General features: G+C 41.2%; 1 protein-coding gene across 1 annotated transcript; it reads left to right on the top strand.

Annotated features, from left to right (window-relative positions):
• The first annotated feature begins 1,809 nt into the window (after positions 1 to 1,809).
• On the top strand, positions 1,810 to 10,630 carry ABCB19 (ATP binding cassette subfamily B19). The gene is made up of 10 exons (XM_010258622.3): positions 1,810 to 2,543; positions 2,685 to 2,739; positions 3,320 to 3,495; positions 4,081 to 4,281; positions 4,917 to 5,176; positions 5,331 to 5,647; positions 5,749 to 5,972; positions 6,294 to 7,113; positions 7,510 to 7,751; positions 9,203 to 10,630. The coding sequence occupies exons 1-10, from the start codon at positions 2,298 to 2,300 to the stop codon at positions 10,409 to 10,411; spliced, it is 3,750 nt and encodes a 1,249-aa protein (XP_010256924.1). The 5' UTR covers positions 1,810 to 2,297; the 3' UTR covers positions 10,412 to 10,630.
• Positions 10,631 to 14,217: the final 3,587 nt, after the last annotated feature.

Here is a 14,217-nt window from a genome sequence, read left to right as displayed (position 1 = left end):
GTTGCAGCCACTTAGAGTGGCAATCCCTTGTGACAATCAATAGGGATCTTGGATCCTCTAAGCATCATTCTAGAGATGTATATGGAAGAGTTCGACAACACCATGCTCATCAATGTGCGAGAGGTGGCATTGACGATTAATCACGTAGGTCGGCATCAAAGTGTGGCAGTGGCCTTGGGTGGCTCTGCTCATACATGCACCACTTCTAAGGGTTTTGTTTCTTGCTTCAAAGGAAGTAGATGGAGGATTTACTGAAGAAATTTTATGGTTTTATTTTTTTGTATTTTTTGATTTTTTGTGTTTTTTCTATATATATATTTTTTAAATTTTATGTATTTTATTTTTATATTTTTTATGTATTTTGTACTATATTACTTTTTATTTAGATAGTTTTATTTTTTCTGTTTTTTATTTAATTTTATACTATTTTTTATTTTTAATTTATTTATGATATCACGAATCAAACCATTCAACCCGGACGGTTGAACCGTTTAACCGGAACCAGTCCCCTCACCGGTTCTGTTTTCAGTTCGTTTTTAAAAACCTTTCTTTTCACTGTCCGTAGCCCTTTTAGCCCCTTTCTTATCTATACTTTTCTTAATTAATCAGATGTACCTAGTTGCTCTCGTAAATTCGGATGATTTTTTTCTCTGTTTATTAACGCCGTTGGCTTTTTTTTTTGTTTTAAATTTTTTTGTTTCAACTGATAAGTGTAATTTTGTGGATCATTATTATCCTATCCATCAAAGAAAACAAAACTATAATAACAGTAAATAATGATTCAATACTTGTTTTAACCTTTTGGTACGGATGTTTTGTTATTTTTAACCGACGAGGTTTTTTTCTTTTTTTTTTTTTTTGGTAAATGAGAGTTTTGTCACGTCTGTCCGTGCTTACTGCTTACTCCGACAGACTTGCAACGTACGTAGATTGAGCTTCACAATCCCTAATCTTTTTTATTATTGTAAAAATGTAAAAGCACCCTCCTACGGAATCCAACTGACAAATAAACAAATCTAAAAGGGAGAATGACGGTTCAGCCCAGGGTCAATATTATATTAACTCACGGACACTCCTCTGCCACACTAGCGTAGCGAGATACTGCATATGTGATTTATTTATTGTGTGGGGACTGGGTGGGACAACGACAACGTGTCTAAGAGTAATAAATTGAAGTGGAGGGACACGCGGGTAATTTACCAGACTGCCATCTCATCTGCGACGTGTTACATCTCGTCTATGATAATATGGGCAGGGTAAGATCCATACTCGATCCGAATCTGCTCCATATAATCAATTCGCACCACTGATGTTTAATAAGCAAAGACAAGGAAAAATTTAGGGCGACGTGTAAACAATGCACGTTGATTTAGAATATTATTATGATTAACAAATAAATAAGCCATACTGGACCCCACACACATAATGTGGATGAACGGTGAAGATGCATGGGTGGTGGATCGTTTTGACAAAACTTACGTAATGATTAACGGATTAATTAAAAAATAACGTGGGAGAAGCTTTGCTTTGGCAGTCATCAAGTAAACGGTTACTGAGTAAAATATCGATGCCTTTTCTTTTGTTGTTAATATTTTCTTTCTTTTATTTCTAGAAAGGATAATAAGTGATAAATATTGAGTAACTGGATGGAGTGTGCAAAGTGCTAACAAACAATAATAGTTTGCAATACAATTTTCATGCACAGCCATCGAAGCAAACTTTAACCAGATTCCATCTAACCCCAATTAACCAGTTCACAACCATGGTTCACTCTTTCGCTATAAGTTCCTCCGTTCCCCCCCTCGCATACGCCTCATTTAATTCATCTAGTCTCGTTTGACTAAAAAGGTCTCTCCTTCTCTCTCTTGTTCGTTCTCGCACCAGTGGGCATGCGAAGCTCCCAAGTGAAGACTCGTCTTGGACTGATAACTAGACCGACATTGTCAGTTTCCTGAGACGGTAAGTGGAGGTAGATATAAAGAAAAGAAAAAGGCTCCGATCGCTGCTTTAAACTCCAATGGTGGTGGCCGTGGGAAACCCAGAATACATCGGAACCTACGGTTAAGATTTCCTGGACTGTTGGTGTTGACGCTTTACTCTCCCTCCTCCATCTCTCCCGGTTAACGGCTGTAGAAGGAAGGCTAGATCTTTCTGCGTTTTCAATGGCGGAAAGAATCGGAACCAAGACCACTGGCAAGACGGCGTCGAGGTTGTTCTGAGGCTCCTGAGTTTGCTCGCCCTTTACATTGTTTCCTTTCTACAGGTGAAAGTTGCAGAAGCCTTCGGTTGCGGCTCCAATGGCGGAAACTACAGAAGGTAAAAGCTTGCCAGAGGCTGAGAAGAAAAAGGAACAGAGCCTTCCCTTTTATCAGCTCTTCTCATTTGCGGACAAGTATGATTGGGTTCTCATGATAGCGGGAAGCATAGGTGCTGTGGTTCATGGCTCTGCCATGCCTGTTTTCTTCCTTCTCTTCGGAGATATGGTCAATGGGTTTGGAAAAAACCAGTCGGATTTGAAGAAAATGACTGAAGAAGTCGCCAAGGTTTGATTCCCCCAAGATTTTCAAAATCCTCATTTCATCATCATTCTGGATATTTAATTTAAATGGTATTCATTACTCGATCATTTCATATCTCCGTTTGTATTCTTCTCATTTTTGTTATTTTTTTGGGGTGAAATGCAGTATGCTCTGTATTTTGTCTACCTGGGACTGGTCGTATGCTTATCGTCCTACGCAGGTGAGCCGAACACAGTTCGATCTCTGTTTCTCTCTGCTTCTCTTTTTTTTCTCTCTCTAGATCTCTACTTCAAACTTCTGTTTGCTGGGTTAAAGTCCGAGCTGTTTCACCAATAAGGTGCTCGACGTTTACCAGCCTCACGATCCCATTCCCATATGGGGACAATGGAGTTGTTACTTGCTAGTGACTTGTGTCGTCCGATTCGTATCGGATCCGGTAGGTAGCGGCGGCACGTGGTCTGTTTCTTTCTTAACATGACAAGCTGAGAAACAAAAATGTTTCCTTTAACGTTTCCTGTAGAAGAAATTGGGGTCTTTGATTCGGGATTCCCGCCTTGATGATGAGAAAAATACCAAGAAATCTGTCAATAAATGTCATCTGCGTCTTCCTTATTTTTCGAAACGAGATTCAGACGTTATGATTTCGTTATTAATTGTGGTGGTGTTTGCTTTTAATGGTTTTATGATATCCATACCATGTGGAGAGGAAGAATGACAATGGGGATGTATGGATCATGTATGAAGATGAAATGATTTATTCAAAAATTAATTAATTGTTTGGTTGTGGATGTATGGATCAGAGATCGCTTGTTGGATGTATTCGGGGGAGAGGCAAGTGATTAGTCTAAGGAAAAAGTATTTAGAAGCGGTGTTGAAGCAGGACGTGGGATTCTTCGACACGGATGCCAGAACGGGAGATATCGTTTTCAGCGTGTCCACTGACACTCTTCTGGTTCAGGATGCGATTAGCGAGAAGGTACCTTCAATTTTTTTTCCGAAACGTCCACTTCCCTCGTTTTCTATCTGGATATGATTTAGATCTCCTTTGGGTTTTTTCTCATAGCGGTATCGCTGGAAACCAATCCATCCGTTAAACCCGAAGATGACCCATCGCACCATCATCCCCACAGCCCACGTCCTACTCACTCCTCATCCCGGGCCCGGGGTTGTTTAGTCCCCGTTCCCGTCATTATAAAAAAAAGCTACTGATTGGGGGCGCACATTAGCTGGGCGCTTTACTTAACGTACGCATCTCTTCTTTGGCTGGGTCCCCGTTCATCTGGATGTTTGTTTGGAGTTGCCGTTCCACCCTCCAAACCATTCTTTTGTCTGTCTATTATGTAGTATTAGGAACTGGGAACCCTACTAGCTTGCCTATTCGCCACCTCTTGTCTACATGTACACAAGTGATACGCTCATTTTAGCAGAGGAGTGGGTGGTGGCGCAAAATAGCTTAGGCGAGTTGAGATTCTAAGACAGTTAGAAGCAGATGGGTTTGTCATGGTCGGGTTTTGTTTGTTGCTAACGTTGTTGTTACTTGCACCCATTTGTTTTGTTGAAGGTGGGGAATTTCATACACTATCTATCTACTTTTCTGGCGGGACTAGTGGTGGGTTTCTTATCGGCATGGAGGCTGGCGCTACTGAGCGTGGCCGTGATCCCGGGAATCGCCTTCGCCGGGGGCTTATACGCCTACACACTCACCGGCCTCACTTCCAAGAGTCGAGAATCCTACGCCAACGCCGGCATAATCGCCGAGCAGGTAAGTTTTGATTTATTTCCTTTTATCCATGCCATTAGTTCCACTCATGTGATAAGTCCTTTATTTCCTAAATAAATGAAAAAGTTGTTGGAGTCGTTTTTAATTTTTGACTCCATCGATACTCGCTGTTCCGGCCATAGAGGGCCAGGAAAAGTAATGTACTTGGTACTTGCCACTTCATGGGGACACGTGCCATTGGAGGTTTGGAATTGTAACTTAAACGTCATTTTGCGCCTTCTGATGAAAATAGAACTAGGTGCCTCTCTCTCTCTCTCTGCACGTGCCCTGGTTAATAAAAGCATGAAACCCACCCCCCAACGGGAAAAAAATAAAAATTTGTCCTTACATTTGTACGTTATAAAAATTAAAATTATTATCATCTAACATTGCTTAAATGAATTTCTGAAGAACTCAGGACTTTGGGTTAAAAAAAAAAAAAAGAATACAAATTACAATTTACAAGTGTGCTTTGAAAACTCACTCGTACATACTTATTCTGTTACTAAATTTCAACTTATTTTGGACACTGTTGTCAACTTTTTTGTTTTTTTATCTGTGTAATGCTATGAAATGAAATCCTCTGAAAGCGCACATGGGGTGACAGTTGGTATTTATATTTTCTGATAATTGAGTAGGCCATTGCTCAAGTTCGGACCGTATACTCGTATGTTGGGGAAAGCAAGGCTCTTAATTCCTACTCAGATGCGATTCAGAACACATTAAAGCTGGGGTACAAGGCGGGGATGGCCAAGGGCCTTGGAATTGGATGCACCTATGGCATTGCTTGCATGTCATGGGCCCTCGTTTTCTGGTATGCTGGTGTTTTCATCCGGAACGGGCAGACCGACGGTGGGAAGGCTTTCACCGCCATTTTCTCTGCGATTGTTGGTGGCATGTAAGATTGCCAATTTTCAAATGCACTCTCCATTTTCTATCCCTTTTGATCTACCTAACTTCTTGCCATATTCGGGCTCTGTTTGATTTCTTTTTTTTTTTTTTATGTCCCAACCTCCTAATTATGAGTAGTAACCCTTGTTTCTCATCAACAGGAGCTTGGGCCAGTCATTTTCAAATCTTGGAGCTTTTAGTAAAGGCAAAACAGCTGGATATAAGCTAATGGAGATTATCAGGCAAAAGCCCTCCATAATTCAGGACCCCTCCGATGGAAAGTGTTTGACGGAGGTCAATGGGAATATTGAATTTAAAGATGTGACCTTTAGCTATCCATCACGGCCAGATGTCATTATCTTTAGGGATTTCTCAATTTTCTTCCCAGCAGGGAAGACAGTTGCTGTTGTTGGAGGTAGTGGGTCAGGAAAGAGCACTGTTGTGTCCCTGATAGAAAGGTTCTACGATCCTAATCAGGGTAACTGAAACCTTCCTTTGTCCTCCTACTCTCATGCCTATTCGTATTAAAACTATTACTTTTGGTTTGTATTAATTTCTGTTCCATTTTGGCCTGTGCAGGGCAGGTGTTGCTGGATAATGTGGATATAAGGACCCTCCAACTCAAGTGGTTAAGGGATCAGATTGGTTTGGTGAACCAAGAACCTGCTCTTTTTGCTACCACCATACTCGAGAACATTCTCTATGGAAAGCCTGATGCCTCTATTGCTGAAGTTGAAGCTGCTGCTGCTGCTGCAAATGCCCACAGCTTCATTACTTTACTTCCTAATGGGTATAATACGCAAGTAAGTAATTAGCTGCCCAGCAAGCTTCAGTTTTCCCTGTAGCATGTGATAAGGATAAAAATGCAAGTCCATTCAACCGGATCCACATTATGTTAAAATTCAAATTGTTACGAAGCGAAATGCATACGACTTTTTATCAAAGCTCAACTGTTGAGCATCTCCATGTGGATAGTGTTAAAAGTGATGCCATCTTGTTTTGAACTACACTTCATAACCATTGCTTTTTATTTTTATTTTTCCTTCTTCTGATTAAATTTTATCACTTTGATTCTTGCAATCAAGGTTCTAACTTGGAATTTTACCCTGTAACAACAAGCCCAGGTTGGAGAGCGAGGAGTACAACTCTCCGGTGGGCAGAAACAGAGAATAGCGATCGCCAGAGCTATGTTGAAGAACCCAAAAATCCTCCTTCTAGACGAGGCCACTAGTGCCCTGGATGCTGGTTCTGAAAGCATCGTTCAAGAGGCTCTAGACCGCCTGATGGTCGGGAGGACGACTGTTGTGGTAGCTCATCGCCTCTCGACAATAAGAAACGTGGACACAATTGCAGTCATCCAGCAAGGCCAAGTGGTTGAGACTGGGACCCACGATGAACTGATAGCCAAAGCAGGATCGTATGCCTCCTTAATCCGATTCCAGGAGATGGCCAGGAACAGGGATTTGGGTGCACCATCAACCCGCCGATCACGGTCCTCCCGTTTAAGTCATTCTCTTTCTACAAAGTCCCTGAGCCTGCGGTCTGGTAGTTTGAGGAACTTGAGCTATCAGTACAGTACTGGAGCAGATGGTCGAATTGAGATGATATCGAATGCAGACACTGATAGGAAGAATCCTGCTCCAGATGGATACTTCTTCCGGCTGCTCAAATTGAATGCACCCGAGTGGCCATATTCAATCATGGGGGCAGTTGGTTCAGTTTTATCCGGCTTTATTGGCCCAACATTTGCAATTGTAATGAGCAACATGATCGAGGTGTTTTACTACAGGGATTACACGGCAATGGAGAGGAAAACAAAGGAGTTTGTGTTCATATACATCGGAGCAGGGCTTTACGCTGTGGTGGCATATCTAACGCAGCATTATTTCTTCAGCATCATGGGGGAGAACCTAACAACTAGAGTTAGGAGGATGATGCTTGCAGGTACGCAAGTCCTTGCACCATTTTTTGCCCCCATGGGCATCTTCTGTTTCTTGTTCTTTATCGCCATCCCCCTGTCTGTCGAAGGAGAAGGGCTCAATGGCTCATCAGGATATGGTGCCACCTCCTGCTAGGCTGCTAGGCCCACGAGCAGTGGATAGGGCACTAGGGATGAACTTGTGAACATGAGTTGCCTAGTTTTATCACATGACCAATAAAGAAGAATGCTAACCCGAGGCCTACTATATTCCGAGTCTTAGACTGGTCAAAATGATCATCGGGGACCAGAGACCAACCTAGCTCTCTAGCTCTAGGAAAATTGCCGAATGGACACCCATAAGAAGAGTTGTTTATATTTGTATTCATATTTACTCTGTTATATTGTGAAAAATGTTGCAGCTATCCTAAGGAATGAAGTAGGGTGGTTCGATGAAGAGGAAAACAATTCAAGCCTGGTTGCGGCTCGCCTGGCTACGGATGCTGCAGATGTGAAGTCGGCCATTGCTGAGAGGATCTCGGTGATACTACAGAACATGACATCCCTGCTCACGTCCTTTATAGTGGCTTTCATAATTGAATGGAGGGTTTCGCTCCTTATCCTCGCAACATTCCCTCTTCTGGTATTGGCCAATTTTGCTCAGGTAATTTTTAGTCGCATTCTCTGCTCTCGACTATGTTCCACCCTTTACTTTAACCACTCCGGTGCCCGGTTGGCGGTTGCTTGGGGCAGACCTAAACCCAAGGGTTTTCATGTCATTTTCCTCGGAATTGTGTGTCAGAACCCGTCGTCGTATCTGGACCGAATCTGACACTTTTATAAATACAGAGAAGTAAAGAATACTAGGATAGATCCAACGTGGCACTATAATGCACGTGCATTCCCTCTGCCGCGGGCGGGGTAGCGGGGCTGCTCTCTCTCTCCCTCTCTTGGTTTTTAACTTTTCTTTCTCTCGATTGTTTTCCTCCGTTCCCAATTTTTTATATTTTTTTATTAAACCGTGCCTGTCCTTGGTAAAAGGCATTATATAACCCTGCTTTTAATGATAATAAATTCGTTGTGATGACATAGGGATATTTTTGCATCTGAAATGGAATTTGCCCAACTCAACCCCAACCCTCCTGTGCATTTGGCTCATTATCTACAAAAAATGACGTTTTGTATTATTCCTATTTTTATTATTTTTATTTTTCGAACTCCTGAATTTACCACCGGGTCAATACACAAGGTTCAGTGTATTTACCTTGTACCAATGCTGCAGGGCTACAGTGTATATTAGTTGACTGTCTCTTGCAGAAGGGGGGAAAGGGGGGAGGGGTTCCTGATTTCTGAACTCTGAACAGAAGGGGACGAAAATACTTGAGATTTTTACTGCTTTACTCCATTGTTTAGTGTCTTGGAACCAATGCAATAGTTTCGTAAGATTCGCGCTCGTGATTTTGATTTGTTTTTGTTCTTAGTTGTTTCAACATATTTCCGTTCCTTTTTTATTTTTTTAAAATAAAATTTTCTTTGATCATGTATTTTCATGGTGGAATTGTCAGTGGTGCAGTCATGGTTCGCTGACGCTCTGCATTGACAGTTGCGTCCTAACTCCTATTTAGTCTCGGTGCAAAAAAAAAAAAAAGAAATCTGATTCACTTTCACGATTTCTACACCTTTTTTCATAACTTTTTAACTTTTGCGTCTTGTCCCGTTTTAGTTCCAGCACTGAAACAGAAACATCTTTTCTATTTACCTTTGCCAGTTGGGGCCATTTTAAGAGTTAAACGACTTACACACCTGATAGAAAATTAGATTTGCAGAAGAGGAATCTGACCCAAATGGATGGGCCCAAATAAACTGGTTTTTCTTTAAGCAAAGTCAAACCAATGCATTTGTCGTTCATGTCTCTTGATGACTGTCGAGAGCTTCACATGTGGCTGTGCCCCATGTGGAAAGGATTAAGTGCCAGCTGCACTGCCTGTAAAATCAAAATAACTTGGGTTTGTACATTTCTTGAAGACTGACTAAATATGATCCACCTACTTATACTTTTGGTATATAAATCATTGATTATTCTGACAGTTATTTTCTGTTACCCAAATCATACAGCAACTTTCTCTGAAAGGGTTCGCCGGAGACACAGCAAAGGCGCATGCCAAAACGAGCATGATTGCAGGAGAAGGTGTGAGCAACATCCGCACTGTGGCAGCCTTCAATGCCCAGGATAAGATTCTTTCCCTCTTCTGCCACGAGCTCCGTGTCCCACAACGCAGAAGCCTCCGACGTAGCCAGTCCGCTGGCTCCATGTTTGGTGTCTCCCAGCTTGCATTATACGCATCGGAGGCTCTTATCCTCTGGTATGGCGCACACCTTGTCAGCAAAGGTGTATCTACCTTCTCCAAGGTCATTAAGGTCTTTGTCGTCCTTGTCATCACTGCCAACTCAGTAGCCGAGACCGTCAGCCTTGCCCCTGAAATAATCAGAGGTGGTGAGGCCGTGAGCTCTGTGTTCTCCATTCTAGACAGGACTACCAAAATTGATCCAGATGAACCTGACGCCGAAACAGTTGAGTCTGTACGTGGGGAAATTGAGCTGCGGCATGTTGACTTTGCTTATCCCACAAGACCTGAAGTGATGGTGTTTAAAGACCTCAACCTCCGAATCCGAGCCGGGCAAAGCCAGGCTCTTGTTGGTGCCAGTGGTTCTGGGAAAAGCTCTGTAATAGTGTTAATCGAGCGCTTCTACGATCCATCAGCCGGTAAGGTATTAATCGATGGAAAGGACATCCGGAGGTTGAACATGAAGTCTCTCCGGCTTAAGATTGGGCTGGTACAACAAGAGCCAGCGTTATTTGCAGCGAGCATTTTTGATAACATTGCTTACGGGAAGGATGGAGCAACGGAGGCTGAAGTGATAGAGGCAGCTCGGGCTGCAAACGTGCATGGCTTTGTTAGTGCGTTACCAGATGGATACAAGACCCCGGTGGGGGAGAGAGGGGTGCAGCTATCGGGTGGGCAGAAACAGAGGATTGCAATTGCCAGAGCGGTGCTAAAGAACCCAGCAATATTGCTACTAGATGAGGCAACAAGTGCACTGGACGCTGAGTCGGAGTGTGTTCTCCAAGAAGCCCTGGAGAGGCTGATGAGAGGACGGACCACCGTGTTGGTGGCTCACAGACTCTCAACCATCCAAGGGGTTGACAATATTGCTGTGGTGCAAGATGGCCGTATTGTGGAACAGGGCAGCCACTCCGAACTGGTGAGCCGGGCCGATGGTGCTTATTCTCGGCTGCTGCAGCTTCAGCACCATCACATTTGACGAGTTTTGATTGAGCCTGAGGTGTGTAGCATGTCTTCTGTTTGGGGGTATGATATGATATCAGTCTGCGTCCAATTAACTTTACCTTTTTTTTTTTTTACACCTCTTTCCCCACCTTGTCCGATTTCTGAAATCTGAATGATGATGATGGCTGTAGATACGAGGATGAGTTAGTTATCTGATCTGGAACACTTATCTATGATACTCCCCATTTCCCGATGGAGTAGCGGTCGATCTTATATCATAAATGGATATATGGTGCATAAATCTTTAACAAGTGATCCATATTATCAAATGCTTATTATTATTATTATTATTATTATTATTATTATTATTATTATAATTATCCTTTTTCCTCCTTTCTTGACTCAACTTTTCTACCACAAGGAAAAAAACTAGGAAACCACCTTTCCAGTTTCCACTCGCGATGGCCCAGAGAAGTTTTCATCCTTCTCCCTCTTCTTTATTTGCTTACACGTCAAGAAAGAATATAGAAAAAAAAAAAAATTTCCTTTTGGGAAGTAGTGGCCCAAAACAACTTTCATTTGCAAATCGATGTTGCAATACTCGGATCGGACTATAAACCCTCAATGGTTCATAATGGTATCTGATCCGAGGCTTGCAAATTGCAATACTCGGATAAGACGTGTTTTCTTTTTTCTTTTAAAGGCTAGGTTTATATGATGACATGACATGTTTTCTATATTCCGGATTTTACCACTGCTTGCATTTGCATTTCTATCACACAGAGCTCACATTACAAGTAACCTGCTCTGCTGTTTCGATGTATGTTTCTGTCTGCTCTGCCTCTGAGTACCTTTGCTGATTATTATTAAAATTTAGTAGGTCGGAATATGTATGGCCCAGAGTCATAGCTACCCAGTGACACAGTCATGGATTCTGCAGTTCTCAACTTCTCATTGATGAATACAAAGTACCTGCTCTGCTCACAGTGAGAAGTGCCCCACCATGCTTTTCAGAGCTGGTATGAATACACAACGGAAAGCAAAGCAAGATGTGGTTGTAAAACAGTAAAACTCATTGACTATTTCACCTCTGGCCTCTGGGGTTAAAAAAAAAAAGAAAAGCAAAAGGAGGTTTTTGAGTGGGGGGAAAAGTAAAAGAGAAGAAAGCGTTAGAAATTGTGGGCCCATTACAATTCAAGATTTTTCAAGTACATTGCAGAAATAGGTGGGCCCCGGAAAGAGTGTGACTGTGTGAAAGGAGAGGGGGGAGACCCATGTTTGGGTTTGGGTTTGGGGGTGGCCAATCACCCTGGAGCTGTATGACAGTAATGACGACACTGGGCATGCAGAACTATCACATCGTCAGATACGTACACTCATTATGTTAGGTACGGCAAAATACGACCCCATTACTTGTGATGGATAATGGGCCTACCCCCCAACTGAAATTGGTTATGTGGATAACACAGAACGGGTAGGTGATGAAGAAGAGGAGCAATTTGAAGTTTAAACCCTACCTACCTAAGCGGGTGCGTTTGACTGGTCTGTTGATCGGGTGCTCCACACCCTTTTTAAACTTATATTTGTCTAATTGCTTTGGAACCTTCCGTAAGTTGTAACAAGTTTTATAGATTTGAGATTGGATTGGATGTATGGAGTTGGAGTACTGTGCTTCTATCTATAGGCCTCTAATTGGACTAGGTGAAAATACTTCTATCACTCGTTAAGTCAAACCGGGTTTCTGCCCTCTACTCGCTCGTTAATCGCATCTGGGTTCCTTGTCAGTAGACAATAAGGATTAAAGATGATGAAAATGATGGAAGGAAGTGCTCTTCTTTTTTTTTCTTGGTACTGTAACCAAGATCGACCTGATTAACCAAACAACACAACCCTACACGAGAGCGGGAGGATTTGAAGATGAGCCAACCGTTATAATAGTACTTACTGGCTCGGAATTTCCCACTGTGGTCAAATGGTTTATCCTTTTCAGATTTTTCGCTTTTACATACTCGTCCCGCGCAATTCAACCAATAGCTTGTAGCTGCTAACCATTGAACTTTTTTTTTGGGAAATTGTCCGAAACTCATCATGGATTCTCTTAAAATTTAAAAGTTACAACTTTTTAGAATGTCTAAAATTCACCATTTTAGTAAGTTTTTATCTTTTAAAACGCACCTTTGTTAGTGCATGGTTAATGCTTTTTAATAGAGGTGTCCATGTTAGCATAAATAACAATTTTCATGATCAAAGTATCTTTTAATGGTGAGTTAGAGGAAAAATGGTCATTTTCGGTTTTCAATTATCTTGTTTTTATTTTGCATTTTAGTGTTTTGTTATAATTTTCAATGGGTTTTATAATTTCTGTTTTTTTTTTTTTTACATTTTTCTATTTTCTACAATCTATAAATTTTCCTATATTTTTGTTATTTATTTACAATTTCTGTGTGTTTTCTATAACTTTTGGTGTTTTTTTCTATTATTTTTATTTTCTGATTTTGTTTTTCAATTTCTATAGTTTCTATAATTTGAAAATAATTTTTTTTTATTTTGTTTGCAATTTCTATAATTTTTTATATTTTTATGTATTTTATGTTTGAAAATATTTTTTTTTACTTTTCCTTTTTTCATGTCTAAATATTAAAATGATAATACATTAACACCACTAATTTATTTTGTATGTATTTTATATTTTTATGAAGGTTAAAATGGTAATATATAAACACCCGTTAGTCAGTTAAACGTCAAGTAAGTGACATGGTGAGTTTTAGACATTTTGAAAAGCTGTGAGTTTAAGAGATGCTGAAAATTCATGATGAATTTTAGACAATTTCCGTTTTTTTAAACAGCCTCATCGAAATTGATCATTTCCATGTTTTTCACATATGGCTTCCAGTCAAGAGGCTCTTCCATTTTTAGTTCTTCTTCTTTAATCCCGTTTTAAACTCAAAGATGGTCTCACCTAATTGCTTCAGAATTGAAGGGCCAAAAAGGCATTCTTTGATCCTTATTGCATTCTGTTTTCGTCATATCTTTGAGACACCCTATTTGTTACCTATTAGCCTCTATTCATGCGATGGAGGAGGAAACTATCAATTGTTTCCTCTTAATCATAACAACAAGAAAAGCTTTGATTTTTGGCAAATGTTTGGTTGATCAAATGCATCGAGCGATTTGGCTAGAGATTCTGGGTCATTACAACTCCGCATTAAGCTAACACATGATTATGATTTTATTGTGAATAATCATTCAAATATTTCACTTTAAACTTGATGTGGCCAAAAATCGTCCAGGTCTTTGGAACAGCTCGGTGTCCATCTGCAAAGGAAGAAGGAAGGTCATAGAGCCCGGGGTGATATCCTGGGCTTGTAACATCGATGATTAAGTCAGTGCACCAAGCTATCTAAGAGGGTAGGTGAGAGTTCAATGAAAACATTATGTCCAATTGAATGTTGTTCTAACTTTTATATAGGTTTCGGTTGCATATTTTAGATTACACGTTTCGGTCATGTGTGCGACATCTTTCACACCTCGAGATACCTAGTATTTGACCTTAAACACCTGGGGCCCGATCAGGACACTTGAAGCTTGGTTTCAAGACACCTTTGGCCCAGTCAAACCACTTGGAGATCAAACCACTTGGGGTTTAGCTAGGACCACCTTGGGATCAGTCAGACCACTTGGGACTCAATCAAGGCCACCTGGTAGACGATTTGGCCATGTGGTGCTCAGTGTAGCTTTCTTGGCTGAGTGGTATGCCATGTTATGAATGCATGGTGTGGGCCTAGGGCCCATTGATGTCTTGCGTGTCGATTACTCTGCCACATGGGTTGTCAAGAGGCC

This window comes from Nelumbo nucifera, chromosome 3, assembly GCF_055504915.1.
Source record: "Nelumbo nucifera cultivar China Antique chromosome 3, China Antique-T2T, whole genome shotgun sequence".
Classification (NCBI taxonomy): Eukaryota; Viridiplantae; Streptophyta; class Magnoliopsida; order Proteales; family Nelumbonaceae; genus Nelumbo; species Nelumbo nucifera.
This window is presented reverse-complemented; position numbering and strand designations above follow the sequence as displayed.

Bases quoted from the DNA above. Each gene is read 5' to 3' on its own strand.
- ABCB19 (XM_010258622.3), top strand. From the start codon at position 2,298: ATGGCGGAAACTACAGAAGGTAAAAGCTTGCCAGAGGCTGAGAAGAAA. The intron at 3,496-4,080 runs GTACCTTCAATT...GTTTTGTTGAAG, and splicing joins AGGATGCGATTAGCGAGAAG to GTGGGGAATTTCATACACTA. The intron at 5,973-6,293 runs GTAAGTAATTAG...CAACAAGCCCAG, and splicing joins CTAATGGGTATAATACGCAA to GTTGGAGAGCGAGGAGTACA.